This window comes from Chrysoperla carnea, chromosome 2, assembly GCF_905475395.1.
Source record: "Chrysoperla carnea chromosome 2, inChrCarn1.1, whole genome shotgun sequence".
NCBI classification, from domain to species: domain Eukaryota; kingdom Metazoa; phylum Arthropoda; class Insecta; order Neuroptera; family Chrysopidae; genus Chrysoperla; species Chrysoperla carnea.
Window position 1 is genome coordinate 58879027 of NC_058338.1, and position 20959 is coordinate 58899985.

General features: G+C 29.7%; 1 protein-coding gene across 1 annotated transcript; it reads right to left on the reverse strand.

The window, feature by feature from the left end:
• Positions 1–7663: 7663 nt before the first annotated feature.
• LOC123293343 (E3 ubiquitin-protein ligase MARCHF2-like) lies at positions 7664–16174 on the reverse strand. The gene is made up of 4 exons (XM_044874128.1): positions 15374–16174; positions 14526–14721; positions 10683–10841; positions 7664–8070 (listed from the first exon to the last, which is right to left on the reverse strand). The coding sequence occupies exons 1-4, from the start codon at positions 15529–15531 to the stop codon at positions 7795–7797; spliced, it is 789 nt and encodes a 262-aa protein (XP_044730063.1). The 5' UTR covers positions 15532–16174; the 3' UTR covers positions 7664–7794.
• Positions 16175–20959: the final 4785 nt, after the last annotated feature.

Below are 20959 nucleotides of genomic sequence, written 5' to 3' on the forward strand. Positions count from 1 at the left end.
TCAATCATTTTGGACTAACAATTCGACCTTATTAAATGATGTAAATTGTTAAAAACTCATTACAATGTTTTAAAGATAAGTATTTTAAGGTAATACTATCGGCAATAGACTTTGCATTCAGAATTGAATGAAACTTGGCATAGTTGTCCATTATTATATCATAATTAACCAGTTCAATTCTTAGGGGCCTTCAGAGAACAGAAAATCTGAACGTCCAGTTTTGTGAAATAAAATAAAATCTGTGATTTTCCATAAGGATCAATGTTAAAATATCTTTTTTTCAGTTCTCTGAATGCCCCTAAAAATTTAACTGGTTAATTATGATATAATAATGGACAATTATGCCAAGTTTTATTAAATTCTGAATGCATAGTCTATTACCGATAGTACTACCTTAAAGAATAAAGAACAATTGAATAAGTATTGTCGAAGATTGTACAGCCTGGAACCAAATCTTACTTCGATCGGATTGACCACCAATAATCAATTTTGTCTAAATAATTTTAAACTAATAATAAATTTCTTGCTTTTATAATTCTCAATATCTTTGTTGAATTTTGTAGTTATTTTCTAGTACGAATTTAATGTTTTCCTAAAGCTCACTTAACTTTATAAATTTACCTTGATACTAAAAGTACTCAACGAATACCTACCTCTTCCCAAACCTCGACTGTAAACAATAAATAACTTTTTCCATTATTCTATTCGCATTATTAATAAATAATTCACTATTTGTTTTTTTTTTCGTACTAATATATTAACTATCTGAAACAAAATCTCCGGGTTACGCCTTAAGGCGTTTCGATACCAAAATGAAGATGTTACCAAAAAAGTGAAATTTTGTGTGTCGATACTCAAATACGCCTTCTGTATAAATTTCAAGTCGATTCTCTGTACGGTTCATGATAAATTAATTATTTAAAACAGCCCCTTTTTACATGGTGAAATATGTTACCATTTACATATAAAACTTCTTTGAATATTCCCCAAGTTTTAAGCTTTAAAATTAAACCAAAATTGAGGACTGTGCATACAAATGAAAAACTTCTTTTGGTAAAAACACTGACTTTGATAGTTGACGTATATATAAAAGGATGTTTAATTGATAAATAAAATTTCAAATCTTTGGTATCATTTTCAATTTACGGTATCGAAATAACTTAAAGAGTTGAAGTGTTTTATTTATCAATTAATTACCCTTGTTTAGATCTTTTGTGAAAAATTCAAATCGATTCTCTGCGATGTTTATAAGGAATTTGCCCTTGTTTTGGTAAAAACACTGATTTTGATACTTAATTTCTCATTCATCGTACAGAGAATCGATATGAATTTTTCACAACAAAAGGATTTTTAATTGATACATCAAATTTGACACTTTTTGGATCATATACATTTTTTTCGGTATTGAAATATCTTAAAAACTAGGATATAAAAAAATACCAATGGTTTTTAAAGACAATTTCTTTATATTTTCATTCAATAAATTTTTCTTTCCCTAAATAATTGGAAACAGTCGTTTTTAGGGATTTGCATCCAATAAAAGTCTCAACAACATACAATCCCATAAAAACTTCATAAATTCAATACCCAAACAGCCTTGGATTGACTACAAAATTTTAAATATTCGAAAAATTTTTTGAATCCAGTTTTGAGGAGGGAATTATAAAAACTTGGGATAGCATCAATTATAACGCTAGTACTGGGATAAATACATTTTTTAATTTTGTCTTTGTTAACCTGAAAATTACGCACGGTTAAGATGGCGTATAATAAAAGTCTTATTTTCAAAATGCTCTTATAGTCGCAAAGATCCCGAAGTTCATCCGTTTGAAATTTTGAAACAAAAAGTATTCAACACAAAGAATGATCTATGACCTTGATGTTATATAACTTCTATTCGTATAATTAGGACACTCAATTTTAGGTCACAATACAGTAGAAAATGTAATGAAATATCGATCAAGGCCGTGCGAAAATTTTCTAATGACTGACATATATACAATTAGTGCCATATCTATACGTTTTCATAAGATATTTATTTTTAATTAGAATTGAGAGACATAATTTTCTATAAAATAATTTCTCCGGATTTCGTGACCTACATATTAAATTTAATAAAAACATTTAGATGAAATTTCTAGTTTCTAAATTTGATGGACCTCTACTGCTTTGAAAATAATTAGGTTTATTGTTCGGTAAAATAAAAAACAACAGTTAATTCTTTTTATTAAAATCGTGAAAGATTTTATTTTTTATAATCGAGTAGGTATACTACGGTTGCTTATTTTGTTTTTATTTGTGAAAAGGTTAACGGTTTTGTTATTATTTTAAATAGTACCTATGTAGTAGGTAGGTATGTAAATACAACTGCGTTTGATGGTTAAAATTACACCAACTAATTTCATATCTTTCGCATGTTAAAAACTTTCTCATTTGTACTGTAAAAATAATGAATTTTAATTTTCAATGTTTTCATTCTTTCATTTTTATACCATGTATATGAAATATACCAAGGTATAATTATAAGTTTAGTCCCAAGTTTGTAACGCTTAAAAATTTTGATACTGTGAACAAAATTTTGGTATAAGTGGTCATAAAATGACCTAATTAGCCCATTTCCGGTTGTATGTCAGTCTGTCGTTGGTCGTCTGTCTGTCGCCTGTCCGTCTGTCATCACGATAACTCAAAAACAAAAAAAGATATCAAGCTGAAATTTTTATAGCGTGCTTAGAACGTAAAAAGTGAGGTCGAGTTCGTAAATGAGCAACATAGGTCAGCTGGGTCTTGGGTCCATAGGACCCATCTTGTAAACCGTTCGAGATAGAACAAAAGTTTAAATGTAATGCTTTTTGCTGATAATACATGGGAAAGTTGAAGATAGTTCTAAAATACGTATTTTAAGCCAAGACTCGACCCTGTATTTTTATCCGTTCTCTAGTTATAAGCAATTGAAATTTTTGAATTTACAAATTTTGTTTCTCGGAAACGGCTTTTTTGAAAATTGTTGAACCTCTCCTGACAATTGAGGTGGTGAGTGACCAAAATGAACTCCCTCAAGTCGAAGTATTAACTCTTGCCATTCTTCCATGTCTAGTATTCGATGATATTACTTATATATACTGGACGTTCTTATTCACTGTCTCACCTCATTACGTGTGATTTAGGCATTATATAGATTTTTTTGGGATAAATGTTGGAAAAATATAAGCCTGGAGATTTATCTAAAAACTGATTACTAAAAATCTTGTAACCATCATTACATGCCACTTTGAAACCGATATCTAGGTCAGTGGGTCCCAAGCAGGAACCGCGAGATTAATAATAAACCGAAACCGTGTTAATATAAAAATAAACTTTTATCATATTCGTTATACTTAATAGCACTTAAATATCATAAAATATATGGTAGTCGTTAATGACCTCGATGTAAGAATGCTCCTTAATAATAAAAAAGCGAATAAATAAATAATCAATCAATAAATTATAAAATATAAAGTCATTTGTAAAAGAAAATCATTCGTCCAACATGTTGTATGAAATTATGATCAAATAACATAGTTTTCAATCCAAAATTACAATTACGTATAGTTTTTCTGTAATTTGGACACCATCATCATTTTCTTCGCTAGCCCCCTCAATTGTCAGCGGCGGTCCATCAATTTTCTAAAACTCAAAGGCTCGTTTTTATTATTAATACAAATTCGAAAAAAATATCATTAATAGTACATAAAAAGTGCTATTCATACTATTATTATAACCCCCTCCCAACCCCCTCCGTTTCCGAGAAAAAATGTTTGTTAATTTCAATGAAAATCATGGTAGTTTACATTTAAGCCTGAGCCTTAGTAAGTTGTGAAGAACAGGAGAAGATAACGTATTTCTCGATTTTTGGTATAAAACGTACATATTTTGCATACTTCTAAAGATTTTATTCAACATTCAGTGATTAAACTAACATTAATCTCTGAATGCTAAAAAGGGCGGTGTAAAAATATTTAATAAGGCACATCGCGTTATCATTGAAATCGTTTATTAATATAAAAAACCTTTTAACAAAAAGAAAACCGATTTCAAAAGAAAAACTTTTCCAATATAAATAAGTAGTGTAGTTAAAATTTTTGTTATTTTTGGAGTCGGAGTCAGTCAAGGAAGCAACTCTGACAGAAGAGTTTGCTACATTAGCTTGGCTGACACGGACTCCAAAAATAACAATAATTTTAACTACATTATATTATCGTTATTTTTTTACTTTTTAGTGCATATTAATTTGTTTTGGAAAAGTTTTTCTTTTGAGGTCGGTTTTCTTTTTGTTAAAAGTCTTTTTTATTTTGTGATTTTTAGTGAATCTGAATTACACTTGTCTCTAAAAAAAGAATCATCGAAATCGGTTGGCTTGATATTGAGTAATTCGTCCTCTAATCGTGCATACTTAATGCAAATTTAAGACTTTTATGGTTTTCTCATGGATGTCGTTTTCAGAACTGGACCAAAATGAAATGGAACCACACAGGAAGCACTAGCTTTCAAATAGATAAAAATTATCAAAATCGGTTCACCCAGTCAAAAGTTCTGAGGTAACACACATTTAAAAAAAAAAAAAAATTGAGTCGAATTGATAACCTCCTCCGTTTTTGTTTGAAGCCGGTTAAAATTATTTTTTGGAATATATGTACTTATTATTTTATTAAAAAATTTTTGTGGAAAATTGTTGGTTTAAATATCAATTTTTTTTCTAAAACTAATAGTAATTTTAAAAACTCCTTTATTATATTCAAAACTGAATCGTGTAAATATTCAGAAAATAACAGGCGAATCAGCCATACGGCGACTCGTTCTATGATGTAGAATAGATGATGTTAATCTCCGATCGATGTCGATTCGACGTTGTGACTCTGAATAGTCCATTTGACTTAATAATACCACTGTCACATTAGCACTTGATTGATAAAATCTCCGCCATGAACTTAAGTATTGTCTAAATGTAAATAAGATCCACATCAAATAACCAGCAACGACAATTGCTGCTAATATTCCTGATCCAATCGTATCTGCGTATTCCATACTTCTTTGGTTTTTTGCGTTATCCGTAGGCCAATTAATCATATTTGTGGAGTAGGGAGGATGTACCAAGTGTAAACTTATCTAAAGAATTTATTGTGAAAATAAACTTTAGTTTTAAGTATGATCCAAAATATGAAAATTACCAGGAATTTCAGTTTGATGCTACTAAACAAAAAATAATATGCAGATGGTTGAATAACAAATACAAAAATAGTTTTATCCAACAGGGAGTAAAAGAGGATGTTCGTTGTTCGACAACTTGAAATCGCAATTTCGAAGATGTCGGGCAACGGATATCATCCCCTCCAATTCATTATCGGGTAAAACGATTATTTTATTTGTTATTTAATTATCTCACGAACTTGATTAAGAAAAAACGGAAATCCATCCAATTAAAAGCTGCGGTGGCGATTGACAAGTTTACTAGCCATATGTAAGAAAACGCCCCGCTCACAAGAAGCATAATTAAGCCACACACCAATTTCTAAGAGTGTATTTATCAATGACAATGCATCTACCAATATGCCGGTTTCGGCATGGTCCTTCTAAATATAAAGCATGAAGCAAAATAAACTTATAATTTTTTCAATGAAATACAGTGGAACCTCGATAACTCGAACCTCGTTATTTATTTATACTCTATAACTCGAATTTTAAAAAGGAGATTCCGTGAGTCGTAGTTAATAAAATGTAATCACGTATTTCTAAGCCGAAAATTTAGCAATTAAATCCTCTGTACATTTTCCTTGAGGTTCGAGTTATCGAGGTTCCACTGTACAGCTATTTTTAGTACTCTAGTTGTATGATTATGGACAAAGCATTGAAATAAGATTTTGTTTTTGGAGAAATAGTTTGATTTTTCTGTTGAATATTCAAAAAGAAGTACAGAAATTATCATTTAATATGATTATACTTAAATGATTATTATACATATATACTTATTATTATATTCGATTTAGCGGAAGAAAAATGTGCCTGCGTATAGGTCTTAAACCAACCCTGTACATTGTTTATGCTGTTGCAGCAAACTTCACAAAGCACAAAAAACAATTTTTTTGAAACCATTTCAAAGATTGTCTTTCAAATAGTATATAACTAATTTTTACAATAATCTCTCAAGAAACACGAAAAAGTGATGTTAACTACTGGAAATACCGTTTTAGTCATCGTTACTGTAGGTCACCTTCTAATAATACCTCCATTTAAATTCAGAAAAATGTTAAATCTAAAATAATTTAATGTGCATTAAAACCATTATAGCAATATAGATTTGTACGCACCCGCATTTTCTTTTTATTGTTCAGTAGCATCATGTTGATATAATTTTCCTTTAATAACAGATGTACTTAAATTTCAAACATTTTGATACATCAAAAAATAATTTTTCAAAACTTACTCTTTCTACGTTTTCTCTTATTTCAGTCTAAAATTTAAAAATACAAAGGAATTGTATTCTTTTCGCTACTTACTCTAAGTTTTGGGAATATTTTAAAAAACTCTTTATTTAACCCGACTGAATAATATAAAAAAACCTGAGATGGTAAATAAATTCGATCAATTGAGAGATTAGCTCTCACACAAAGGATTCCGTATTATCGTACAAGATATAACACTAAATTAATTTTTTATATAATTGATTCGTATTTCAATGACTTATGTTTTGAAATCTAAATCTTTTAAAAGACCTCTGGGTGATAGGGAGCAGATCCTTTAATTATAACTGTTTGAAATTCCGAAAAAATTTGAAAGTGAGCCACTTTTTAATGTCGGCTAGTGAATTAATATGTTTGCAGAAATTGGTGCATCTAGTTTCAAAAGAAGTAACATGAAAATGCGTGTATGGAATATGTGAAAGAGCTTGGAAATGGACTATAGGTCGATTTTGTATCCCTGTTTTGTGAAATTATGTCATTTTGCTGTTACTTTTGACATCAGATGAATTTATTTCTTTCTGAAATCCTACGCCCGGGCTCCCGAACGTCTCTTCTAACGTCTATTTCTTATGGCATTAGTTTAAACTATGTTCGCTCTGGAAATATTATATGTTTTTAATGCCACGGGTCAAAAATAAAAACAAAAAACTAAAATCAAAATTTGCTTGATGGTATTCATAAAAAGGCGCCGTATCTTTTTCTCTAAAAAATTATCGAGTATTTCATAAAATTAGCTTGAATTTAAAGTAATCATGTTTTCTGTAACAGACGTGTTTTGACTTTGTGATCATGTGAATTTTTTACTCAAGAACTAATTAGGAGGAACACAATTGAATTTTATGTGACCACTTTTGATTTGTTTAAAGAATGAAATGTATCTAATTTTACAAAAAAAAGTAATCGGGTTTTTATTTGAATAACTTAAAAATGCATATTTCCAAAAAATGTAACATCGATCATTTGTGTAAAAAAAAAAAAGATTGCTTAAAACTTATGAAAATGTAAATTTAAAGGAAAAAACTGATTTTAAGTTTTTATATTTTTGTTCCACAAATTGTTCATCAGCCAAATATTTTTCTCATAGGATTTGTGAGATGTTTTCTTTATTAATTAAAAGAATTATAAAAACTGCACTACGTTTAAATTATTTATTTCAAATTTTTCTTGGGATTCACATTCTGAATTATTGTAAAGGAAATTAAAAAGTTTGTATTATTCAAAATTATTTACGTTTAAAATATATTGTATACAAAAAAGAGATTGTCAAGATTGTCATTGTTGAGTAAAAGTTATTAAGTACTTATTGTTGAATTCGTATTGGTGTAACGACTGTAGCTGGTTCCGGCATTGCAGTTAAAACAATAACCCGATTACCATCCGACGAATAGAATTGATACCATGACCATGTGTAATACACCACAATAATGAATGTAAATAATACATAAACAATTGTTACCAGTAAAGCACATGTTCCAATACCCATGACTGTGGCGTAAGCTGCTAGTGGTGTGTATTTCATTTTTTTTATTGTTTCATGTAACCATCTTAACGATAATCGTACCATGTATAATGTTATCTATTTATAAGTCATCATTTTTTATTTTAGTTTAAACTTGGAAAAATATTCTTTGCATATTTTTGAAAAGTCAGTGGGTACAAGAATGAATTTTGATTCGATTCGTATTAACCATAAGGAAGTGAGTGATCAAATCTTGCGGTAGAAAGTAGGTAATAATTGTTTCGAAAATTCTTTCTCCGTTCTAAATTTTATTAGGGGAATTTGTCGTGAAAAAATTAAGATACTGACACATTTTCGCATTCATAATATATTAGTATAGATTTCTACAAGAAAAAGATAAATAACCGTACTAAAAAGTAGATCTTGGCTGTCTCCAGAATACAGGCTGCACCTCTTTTCTTAATACAGTCAAGAAAAGTTTTGCCAAACAACTATAAACAAACATACCTATAATTTTATAGATTTTAGCAAAAGAGATAACAGATAAGCAATGCCTTTTGCACTCAAACGTTTCGTAATGTTACTTTACACAACCCTAAAAAGGTATAGACCGTAAGACACCGACGAATAGACCGTGGGTAGTTTTTTTTTTTAAATGATGATGAATGCATACTTGAAACTTCGAGAGTGGCCGCCTTTTGGCAAGTCTACTAAACTTTCCTCTAAAATTTTTTTTGAAAGTGCCTCGTTTACAAATGCGCATGATTGAGTTAGCGTTCTGAAAAAACGCAGAGGGAAAATTGTCGGACACTATGACCACATTAATAATTAAGCCATAAAATATTTTTTCCGACAAAAATACTGCACTGATGAGGTTGTTTACCAGCTCGAACATGCTGTATTTAAGTATTTTTGTTTTTCAATACATACATAATTCACTTTTGGTAAATTTTTTAATAATTATTAATGTTATCAAGTGGTCATAGTGTTCTACAAATTCCCCACTGCGTTTTTTTCAAACCGATAACTCAAATATGACGTCATCATGCCATTTGAAAACGCAGCACTTCACAAAAAATCGTAGAGGAAAGTTTGGTAGCCTCGTTAAAAGGAAGCAGTGGCGGATTTAAGGAAAAAGGTCCAGTGGACAAAATATGTAAATAGGGTCTTTTTTAGTCTTTGTTAATAAACTGGGTGCCTCCTTTGTGGATCTCTCTTACCAATTTTTAATTCTACACTTTTTTTTCTTAATTTTCGTAGATGCATTTCGAACCCTCTGGTGATGCCCTACTTCGAGGGGGCAACTGCCTCTTCGCCACCTCTTAAATCCGCCTCTGCAAGTTCGACTCAATGCCTTCCTTCCTCAGAAAAAAGTGTTACGAGAATAATATACGTCCTAAAATCTTTTTATGAATTTAATGGTCATCGTCACGTAACCTTAGTACGCCATTTAACACTCCTTTTATCGTGTCCCATGCTAATATATCATAACAAAATTATTAGAATGAAATTTTATTGAATTTTTCGATTGTACTATTGCTGTATTTAGTCCTAATTGATTTCTACATTTTTTTTTTACGTTGAACGCAAACATTTTTTGAACGCACTTTTCGATGAGAGCGAAATTTTGTGTAGGAAGAGTGATGAATTATTTTCATGTAAGATAAGTGATTCTGAATACTACAAACCGATTAAAACGGCTGGAAAAAGAATGTCTTTGATTTTAACCTGATTGGAACAGTAAATAATTCATGAATTTTGTACGACGATAATGAAAAATTGCCTAGAAAGGAGTTATGACCGTTAAAGAATAAAAAACTGATGTCGAATTTTCTTTGAAGGGAACAAACTGCAATAATTCTGACATAATATAAGCTTTTTGAAACACAATACACATTTTTGTTGATGCAGGTTTTTGAAACTGAAAAAAAACTTGCATCTAATTTCTGATTTCGATGTTACATTTTTTAAGTAAAAATTACACTACTACTACTTAAAATACAAGTTTACTCAGGAACATATTTAGAAAACAATAAATTTTATGTCGAATGTTATATTTCTAAAAAAATGTAAATTGTGAATCAAAATTCTTATTTCATACAAGGTGAAGCAGCTAAATTAAATATACAGTGCAAGCTTAATGTAACATACCTCAATATAACCACTTGTCCATATGAGTCAATGTCCAATATACCTTTACATTTCGAACAACCTTTTTGTAAGGAATTTTCAACTATCATCAATAAGTGTAAATATCTCTAATTAATCTAATTTTGTCAACCCAAAACCTTTATTAACGTTCCACCAATATATGATCTTTAATCTCATAAGTATGTGATTCATGTCGCGACAGGTTCAGACACGTTTTTTTTCGTAAAACAATCATTGTTGGTTGATGGAAAGTAATGTAAACACTACTGATTCAAATTGCAATGGCTCAAAAACATAAAAGATGTTCTTTATCAATCGCAGAAAAGCGAAACATTAACATATTAATTATCTCTTTATAACAAATTTACGACTAAGCTAGCCTCAATATAACATATTTCAGTTAAATGAATTACTTGATATAACGATTATTTACTTGTTCCCTTCCGATTTGTTACATCGAGGTTGCACTGTATTTTGAAAATTTTAGTGTAAAAAAAACTGAAATATAACATTCATTATTCATTAAATCATATGCTGCTGAATCACCTTGCTTCAACTTTTAGAAACAAAAATATTACCATAATTATAGGTGTCATTATTAACCAGGCGCTAATATCAAAAAACAATTGACTTCGGTCCACAATATTGGTGAACCATACTTGTACGGATCGTAATTTACCATATCGTAGAACTTGTTTGGTTGGAAATTGATAGTGACATAGCTCGCAACGCGCTGTCTGTTAACAAAATAAACATAGGAAATTTAATTGGAAACTTAAAACAGGTCAGGGGGATGAAAGTTCGGGATCCTACCCCTAATCCTTTAAAAAAACACAAAGGATTAAGGGAAAACATGTAATATGACAGAATAATATATGCTTATTTAATGAGAGCCAAGGTTATCAAAATTTTTAGGCTTTGTTCTTTTATTTAATCATTGAAATAGAGGGGAAAAAGTCGCCTAGAAAGAAAACAATACATTATAGAGCTATTTAGCATTAAGTATATGTATTTTTCAATTTTTATACCATGTATATAATAATATAATAATAATAATATAATAATAATAATGGGGGTTCTACCTCCGTATTTATGACATACGCCTTATCACAGAGGCCACCCACATCATTATTTGTTAGTCTTTATTTATTCAATTACAAACATATTTTACAATTACATTTTTGATGTGGGTGGAGTCGGTTACTTCGTTCTTATCCAAGCGACGACAATGTGATCTATTCTGCACTCCCATTAATTATAAATTGTTCACCCGGCGCTGCCTGGATTCGAACCCGCAACCTAAATCTAATTAGTCCAACGTTCTATGACTGGCGCCTTAGACCGCTCGGCCATTTCGCTGTAAAATTTTCAGCTTGATATCTTTTTTCGTTTTTGAGTTATCGCACTGACAGACGGGCGGACGGACGGGCGTACAACCGAAAATGGACTAATTAGATGATTCTATGAGAACACCTATACCAAAATTTTTTCGTAGCAACAATATTTTTAAGCGTTACAAACTTGGGACTTAACTTTAGTATCTTAAATTATTTAGTATTATAGCGAAACAATTCAACAACTGAGTCAATTGTTTGTTTTCACTTGTTCAATGCTTATTTAAAGCGTTTGTCCCTAATACGTCACTATTGTCAATAATCTAGCTTGGGTTAAGATTGATTGTAAAAATTTTATTTTTTTAATAGACCTTCCGCCTTCTTATACTGTTACAGTGCTAAATATATGCGTAAGGATATTGACTTGTGTTTTTATTTATTAAAAAAGGCTTGTATTGGTGCTAAAACAATAATGGTGTCAAAATTTGAATGAGTATAATGAATATTTGTTTGGTATTTTTCACTACCAGATCACGCATGCTCTGCGCATAAGAATCGCCAAAATCATAAAAAAAGCCGAAATTTTCACAAATTTTTTCGATTTTTGACAAAGTTGCGTCTGATGCTCGTGGTCACAAACTTGGATTATTCATTGGGACAACATCTTAAACAAGTCTGGTAAAAATCAGAACTACCGGATTTGACGTTATCTCTGATGTGTAAAGTTACGTCGAAAAATTTTGAAAGGCTTTATCTCGGAAAGTATTGAGTCTATAGAGTCCATTCTCGTCTCATATTGTAGCAAATTAAGTCTACTTTAAAATCGTTCTGAAAAGAATTTATCAAAAAACTAGTCCTTTAGGGTTACAATCGTCAAAATCCAAAATTTTCACGGATTTTTCGATTTTTGACCAAGTTGCGTTCAGTGTTCGAGGTCACAAATTTGCATATTTGGATTATTCATTTTACCAACATTATAAACAAGTCTGCAAAAAATCAAAACTACCGGATTTGATGCAAACTACCCCGTACTTTCAAACGACAAGGTTACTGTATTAAGATGTTAATCAAGTAAAGACATATCACATATCTTCTATCTTTGCCAAAAAGCGCTGTTTGATAAAGGTAAAATATATTAGATTTTCTTTAGTTGAATAGTTTTTTGAAGTGCCCGAAACAAAAGCAAATCGATGAAAAGGCCTATAGGCATTGAAACTCGCTTTTTCAATACAGTATGAAAACGAATATATTTATTGAAATGGACTGCCTTGTAACAAGCTGAAAAAAGATGTTTACGCCAAAATCAATCATTGTAGAATTGAAGATGTTCTTAAATTAATAAAAATGGATACAAAATTATAAAGAAAGAAAACAGAATGATATAAATCCCCACGTTTATTGTTAAATCAAATGTTCCAACTAAAATACATACTAGATTATACACACGGCAGAAAGAGAGAATATTCTTATCACGTATACCTTAAAAAATACAACAACCAAGAACCTTGAGAGAGAAAAAATATTCGACAAGTAAATGTGATGTATTCGAAAGCTTACTTGGAAATTAGTTTACACAAAAGTATTAGCTTATCGATCATAGTTCTTTTTATTAAACTGTCATATTATTCGTTAAAAATTCATCAAATGTTATTTATAAAAAAAATATTGTACGTTATTCTTAAAGATACCATCAATTTTAGCCGAATAATTTTTAATAAAAAATAAAATAAATAAATAAATGAACTTAAATATGAAGAATTTAATTAATACAATCTTTGAAATGAAACTTTGTTTTCAAAATTTTAGACAAAGTAATTTAAGACGGTTCTCTACACATTTTTCAATGGCGTGAAATCATTATTTGATTGGCGTGAAACTTGATATGATTTTTTTAAGATTCCTCTTAAATATTAATTGGTGGAAAAAAATATTTATAAAGAAAAACGGTTTTTAAGATAAGAATCCAAATTTCAAATCGATAGAGTAAAGGGTATAATCGCAGTGCTTGAAATTCAATTGTAACTTTAACCATTCTTATCTGAAAAACCGCTTTTCTTTATCTATATATTTTTTCAACAATGAATATTTAAGATGTGTCTTAGAAAAATTAGAAAATTTCACTCCAATCAAATAATGATTTCACGCCTTTGAAAAATGTGGAAAGAACCGTCTTAAGTAATAAAGGAAGAAAAATACAGAATTATAAATTTTCTTATAATGTCGAAATGTGCAACTTACGTAAATTATATTCGTATTTTTCATAATGAATTTTATTCGATGTCACTTCCCTTCCCTCAAAGAAACTTTCAAAAAATAATTCAATTTTCGTTTTCCCGTAAAATAATTGAGGCACTATATCCTATATTTTTCTCCAAATTTAAGGTGCAAGTAGTTTCGAAGATACGACGCATGGTCAATTTCGAAAATTTTTCTTAAAACCTTCCAACATTTGGATTTATTATGCTTGGGAAAAATTGATATTCTTAATTTCGTAACTCCCGAAACAGACTCTCAATAATAATAATAATAATAATAGTAATAATGGGACTTGATCTCCGCTTTTCAGATATCCATCTATAACAGAGACCACCCACGTCATTATTTTTAATCTTTATTTTATTTTGAACTACATCCATATATAATTAACTTTATGATGTGGGTGGAGTCGGTTTCTTCGTTCTTGTCCAAGCGACGACACAGTCATCAATTTACCAGCCCTTTAATTATAATTATAATAGATAAGACTGCTGCTGCCTAGATTCGAACCCGCAAACTTACAGACAGTAGCCAAACGAGTAAAAGTCGATTGCGTACAACCAAACTTGCACGGCCACTGAGCCGTTTACAAATTCTCAATGTAAATATTCTTTTAACGTTTACGCCCGTTTCAACATTTTGTCGTTAACTAGATTCGTAAAAAGACATAAGAATGATTTTATAAGTTAAGATTTTTAATACGATAGCGGAATCCTAAAAGTTATCCAGATCAAAGCAACAGAACTACAAATTTTTACTAAAAACAAAAAGCAACTTTCAAATAAAAAATCGTATAGTTTGAGGTATTTATGGAGCTTGCAATCAAATTACCTGAGAAATTGTCAACCATTTTTGCAAACAAGAAAGATGTACTAAACCTACTGTACCACGACATCTGCATGCATACACTGGTTTTTCTAATTTTCCATCATTTTCAATTTCATTGTCGTAACATATGCGACAAAATGGTTCGGCCAATGCATATGTTGGCAAGTCGGTAGTTGATGATTTGCCATTAGTATAATCTCTGTGAAATAAAACGAATTTGATTTATTGAAATTTAATTTGCTATTAGACGTGAGCACATCATGAATGGGATGGGGTTAATGGGAAAGGATAAGTTAGATAACAAAGAAAAATGAGATGTATTAATCTTGACTCGAGTGTAGAATTTATGGAAATCGTGTTTTACGATTTTCGTGTATTTTGGGGATTTTTTTATATGTTCAAAAAATTATTTGTTAAAATAAAAATACTTTTCTAATAACAAGCTTTTATTCAAATAAAATGTAGAAAATATTTTTCTACTTTTTACTTGTCAGTCCATCTCTATTTGTAAAAGCTGGACGCGCTTAATTTAAAATATCAAGGATAATTCGGAGCGTCTCAAGTTTTTACAAATAGTCATGTATGAAAGACTCACCAACAAAGTTATTTTCTACTTTTTAGTACAATAAAAGCTTGTTCTTAAAAAGTATTTTTGAATTAAATTTTTTATTTTAAACTAACAAGCGAAAATAAATAATTGACTAGTTTTGTCAAAACTCGAGAGACGATTAATATTTTTCTTCGTTTCCAAACTAACCTTTATCCATCCTACAAATGACAGGCAAAAATAATCATAGAAATTTCGTTTCAGTAAGAGCTCACGACTTATACAGAATAAACTAATTTCTTACGTTGCGTGTTGATCTGTATAGCACTTCACAGTCTGTAATCCAGAAGTGCTTTCAGATCTATTGGAGCATTCTGTGGATATTTGGGTATTGGATATTGAGCCACGATTGTTTGTTAAAGAGCCTATAATTGTATGATAACTAAGTTCAATCGTGTCCATACTATCTGTTACATTTCTTATTCGGGTACTTTCAGTTTCACTTGGTGGTAATGGAACTGATAACGCCTGCTGACAAAGTGGAGTATTTCCTTGGTCCTTAACATTTTCAACATTTTCATTCGATTGGTCAGCAGTGATCGTAGTTAGTGAACTATCATCTTGTTCTTGGGTAATCGTGGCAGTTGTATATGAACTATATTGGGTACTACTACTAGCAGTTGACAACGTTGTTAAGCTAGCATCAAAATTGGATGGTGATTTAATGTCAGCGTTAATCGTTGATCGAGAAATGTTGAATTTTTGTTTAAAACAAGCTATAAATTTTGAAATTTTGGAGCTGAATTCTAGCTATATCTTCATAAATTATTTTCTTTGTTCTTCTATGGTGGATGATCAAACATTTTATTCGTGCTAATTCATCAGGTTATCCGTTCTTGTTAATTAACATCACTAATAATAAGCCTTACTACTTATTTTGACAGTATCAATTTGGATTATAAAATTAAACGATATTTCTGTTTCTGTTTGATTTTCAAATAGGATTGTTTCTTACACGTAAAATTTTTTATAATTCGAGGATTTATTTAAACATTATTTTTTTGAATTTTACAATTTATAATTTTTACTTGGTCAAAACTTTACATTATTTATCACTGTAATTTTTAGAAATATAGTTTCATAGCATGCTAATCAAGGGAAAATTTATAGACGAGGAGTTGGTAGAAACAATTGCTACAAATATTACTTTACGTCAAAACTAGAAAAAAAAACTAGAGTTTTTAGACCTCTTTAGGGAAGTGTGAAATTACGTTTTGCAACCACAAAAAAGTTGTACTACCTGAAGTTTTCGCAAATTTTTAGTATTTTCTTCATTTTTTCGTTCGAAAGTACCTACAAATTTTCATGTCTCTATCTTACATATTTTTGGAGAAAATGGACACCAAAGTTTTGCGCTAATTTGCCCCCTTCACAGAAAAACAATGATGTGACGAAAATCAAAACTCAAAATATTAACGTTTCTGAAATCCATTTAAATTTTTCAAGCATCATATCTCAAAAACTATCAGATACACCTACGGAGCTGAGGGTTCACTCCAATTGTTCAAATTTATATACTTTCGAATTGATAGTAGCTACTAATGTCAAAAGCTCATAGTTTTTGAATTAAACTGCGAAAAATTTTGCAGTGAAATCTGTAGATTTTCACCCAAAATGTTGATAAACATTATTTTTAGGATCGAAAAAGTACAATGAGCCGATACGAGCTGAGTTAGCACAGCTGCATCACTAGTTTTAATATCTAACTGATTTACGATTTCTGTTTCTAGAAACTATGTACAAAGAAATGTTAGTTTTGAAAAAAATTATTCGAATTTGTAACGCTTATTACCAGACTTTCATTTTTTTTTGTAAAACGGGGTACTGTTGTATTCTGATGATACTTCTAACGATTTCGGCACGATTTCACAATGCGAGTGCTGCGACTTTTAACCAGAGTTATATTTTAAAAGTATAATTTTAGAGAAAATCGTCTAAAATATACAAGCTCTTGCAGAGTCTTAAACAAATTGGATTTAAAAAAATGTGAAACGTCCAATAAGGTTTTTATAATTTAGTATTTTGGATAATGTAAGTTTATAAGATTATCTCTGATATAAAAAAAAAAACATTATTTTGATGAAAAAAAAACCTTAAAATATTCGATTTTACCAAACTTATTATATTTTAAGTAAAACCAAAATATTTTTAATGGAACAATCGCCATGAATAGATGTTTGGTGGCGGTACGAATGAACCATGAGAGTTTTTATGAAAATTCCATCGTAAATTTACATATAATTATTTTCCTAGATCAAAATTAATTAATCTATCCATGACAGAAACCAAAATTAAAATGATATGAATTAAATTAAATATATTATAATTAATAAAACACAATTTATACACAACAAATATAATTTACTGATTCGATTTATTATTTGTTTAGTAAATGATTCAGTAGTTACATAGATATAGACTATTATTAGCTAGCAGTAGCTATTAGTAAACTGTTTTATAAATACAGTGTGTTCTGCTTCAAAGTTTAAGGATTAAAAACAACACGAAAAAATTTGTGGTAGAATATAAAATAATAAACTTTTGTGTAATTCTGTGGATTTTTTGTTGTTCCGAGGAGTAAACCCCGAACTCGTACTTGAAATATAGCTAAGAACACTCACCATTAAATTATCTTTAAAGGAAACAAAAAATCAAAACGGTTTAAAATTTATAACACCTCCATTTTTACATGGATATTAATTGTTTTGTTATTGTGATTGTACTACTACAACTCCATCTATTTAATTTTAGACGATATTTCCTTCCAGTATTAAGGTAGTACCAGCATGAAATCACTTTTCGACAGATTTGGCCGAATTTTTTTTCTCGGGTTTATAATAGCTTTATTTATGAATTCCTAAAATTTCATAATTTTTGACCGTTTAGATCGCGAGATATTTAAAGACAAAGTTCGCGATTTTGAGGGTCATGTCCCATTTAAAGCATGTAAAATGTCCGGTCTCTCCAACTATTTTTTATGATATTATTATATATTGAAGAAAAAGTAGAAAAAAATGTTTATACAATAAAATTCTAAAAAAAAAATTTAGAAATTAATTTTCACTTTCGAGATATTAATTTTGACGTAAATTGATCGAAATTGGGACGTTGGCATAATTATTTCCCATTTTAAACGGTCAAAATTTCTGAAACTTTGGGAATTAATAGTAAGCATTATTAAATTCTTAAATTTAATTTTTCGTTAAATTCTGTCGAAAAAAAAATTGTACCATTGCTTTAACATTGAAACTGCAAATACCATGCTGGAACATCCTTAAGTACGACAATACATTGAAATAAAAGAAAAAAATATATTATTATTTTATATTATGAAAAAAAAAAATGTTTCTGATATAAAAGTTGATCTTTTGACTAATTTGACGCTGTCTGTTTAAGAATAATTTATTTATCTGAGAGCACAAACCTTTTAAAAGAAAACCCTATTTAAACAGCTTTCGCATAATTTTTAGTTACTTCTGTTTACTACTTTAGAATAATACGTGATACGATAATTTACGAAACTCAATTCTAAATTCTTAAATATGAGGGTGGATATACTTGAAGTGAACAAACTGTATATGTATAACAACAAAGTGATGATAATGTAATAAAATAAACAGGACAAATATTAGCAATGTTTGGGATGGATTAAATCCCACCGTAACTACTCTTCACCAAACTCACACAAAACACTAAACATTATCAAACATTATCGACATTCATATACACCATATCATGATGTATATTATTATACAGCCTCAAGCAACCAAATATCATTATTTATTAAATATTTACTTCTATCTACAAAGAGCATCAAAAACTGAGAAGGAGATTTGCATTGAAGCTATAATCATGGAAGTAGAGTTGAATTTTAGATAGCCTTACTACTGAAAATATAATCGAAATTCGTCAGTTAAAATGGTTGTAATAAAATAATGGAAATTAACGTTTTGAGATATTTCTATGACCACGCGTAACTATAACATAGTAGTCTGATTTCGATAACTCCACTGAATTCATTTATGAAAGAATTCTTATGTATGTTAAAATCGTTCCTCAATTGGCGGGGAAATCGATCCCCACAAATTGAGGAACGATTTTAAAAACTGTTTGAAAGGGTATACTTACCGGGTGGTACTATAATTGTTTCATCAAAATCGGTTCAGTAGTTTTATAGATGTGGAATAATACGTGCAACTGACTTTATTTATTACTTACAATGGTAGACTTAAACTCACTCAAAAGTATAAAATAAAATTTTTTTGCAAAAAACAAATAGACGAAAAATGTACAAAAATACCAAAATACGACACCAAGCAATAATTTCCTTATGAGCAATTACGCTTTGAAGCCGATGCTAACCATATCCTTAGCTAAAAATTGATTCATTGACGTCGACTACAAAAGCGTAATTACTCACAAAGAGCTTGCATTTGGTACTTTAATAAAGTATCGACTTTAATTATTTTTTACTTTTTTTCGATTTTTCGACGGTGCTATAATTTACAAAATTTTTTTGAAATTTAATGCAACCCCTAGCACTACCTTAGGTTAGGTTTAAAGGTTCGCTTTGCTGAATCGCGGCACTTACAAAAATTTGTTTTCCAATGCTGGGCAGGCATTAATTTACTTCGTTGTAATATTTGTAACAATCGTCGCATGTGATTTTCCATTTTTGCATATTCGCCCCGAATACACAGTTTGTTCTTATTATTCCGGTGGCTTTGTGTTTCTGGGTACCCAGCAGAGATTGATTTGAACTGCTCTAGTCCATGACAGCGCTTTTTAAAAACTTATAAATACCTTTGATTTAGTCGTTTCAGATTTTATGACCTTGAGAACTGCCTATCTGTTACATTGATAGATCCTCAATATTGTTAGCCTCAGCATCTGTAGAAACAAGATAAAACTCGTGAAGTCAACAGTCACAGTAGTTACCTGTACGTTTTTTTTAAATTTGAAGTTTGATCTCAATTTGTGCAGTTGGAAATTATTTCTCATTTCCATAATCTACGTTCCTTGAGAGACAGCTAAAATTTTTTTACTTTTACTGAATTATTTTTGAGTTATTGGAAAATAAACTTCACAGCAAATAAAACCGTTGTTAAATTTGAAGATTATTTGCCGATTACTTTGGTCTTCGTATTCTGTTCACACTGTATTTAAAATCTAAACAGATGTAGAAATATTTTTAAAATATTTATTATTTGACAATGTTCATAATTATGTTTGTTTTAATTTGTGAAAATTATATTTAAAACCAATGAAATTGGGTAAAAACAATTCTTTTTAACGTCGTAAAAATTAATTGCATTGAACGACCCTTTTAAAAAGAAGGCCAATTCTGTAACCAACTTAATTTGAATGCAAAATATGCACGTACGAAAAATCTATATAGGTATAATTTAATTTTTTGGAGGGATTCATAAAAATATGGCCTAATATCAATTTCTCATATTGTTAATTTCTGGTGTAGTATAGACATCGAATAAAAATTCAAAAATCTTCGATGCGGCTCATGCTGATTTCCGTTTTAAAATATCGAATTCTGTATTAATTGTTCAACAGTTTTTTATATTGGCCAGCAAATAAAATGTATGGTCAAGGGAGTGATTGATAAATATGTGGATGTTGTAGACAAATGGAATGTGATCATTAAAATTTAAATAAACAAATTTTTAAATAGTTTGCTGTTTGTTTAGAAATATTCATATTAGATAAATTTTAATGTATTTATTAAAATTGGAAATCAACTAATACCCACTTTCGTTTACAATTCACACGATAAAATTTTGAAAATGGTTGAAATTTTCGATTGAACTTATAGGTC

Excerpts from the sequence above, each read along its gene's own strand:
- LOC123293343 (XM_044874128.1), bottom strand. The coding sequence starts at position 15,531 with ATGGACACGATTGAACTTAGTTATCATACAATTATAGGCTCTTTAACA. Across the intron at positions 10,842-14,525 it reads AATGGTTGACAATTTCTCAG|ACAGCGCGTTGCGAGCTATG; the intron begins GTAATTTGATTG and ends TTTTGTTAACAG. Across the intron at positions 8,071-10,682 it reads TAATGACACCTATAATTATG|ATAACATTATACATGGTACG; the intron begins GTAATATTTTTG and ends ACTTATAAATAG.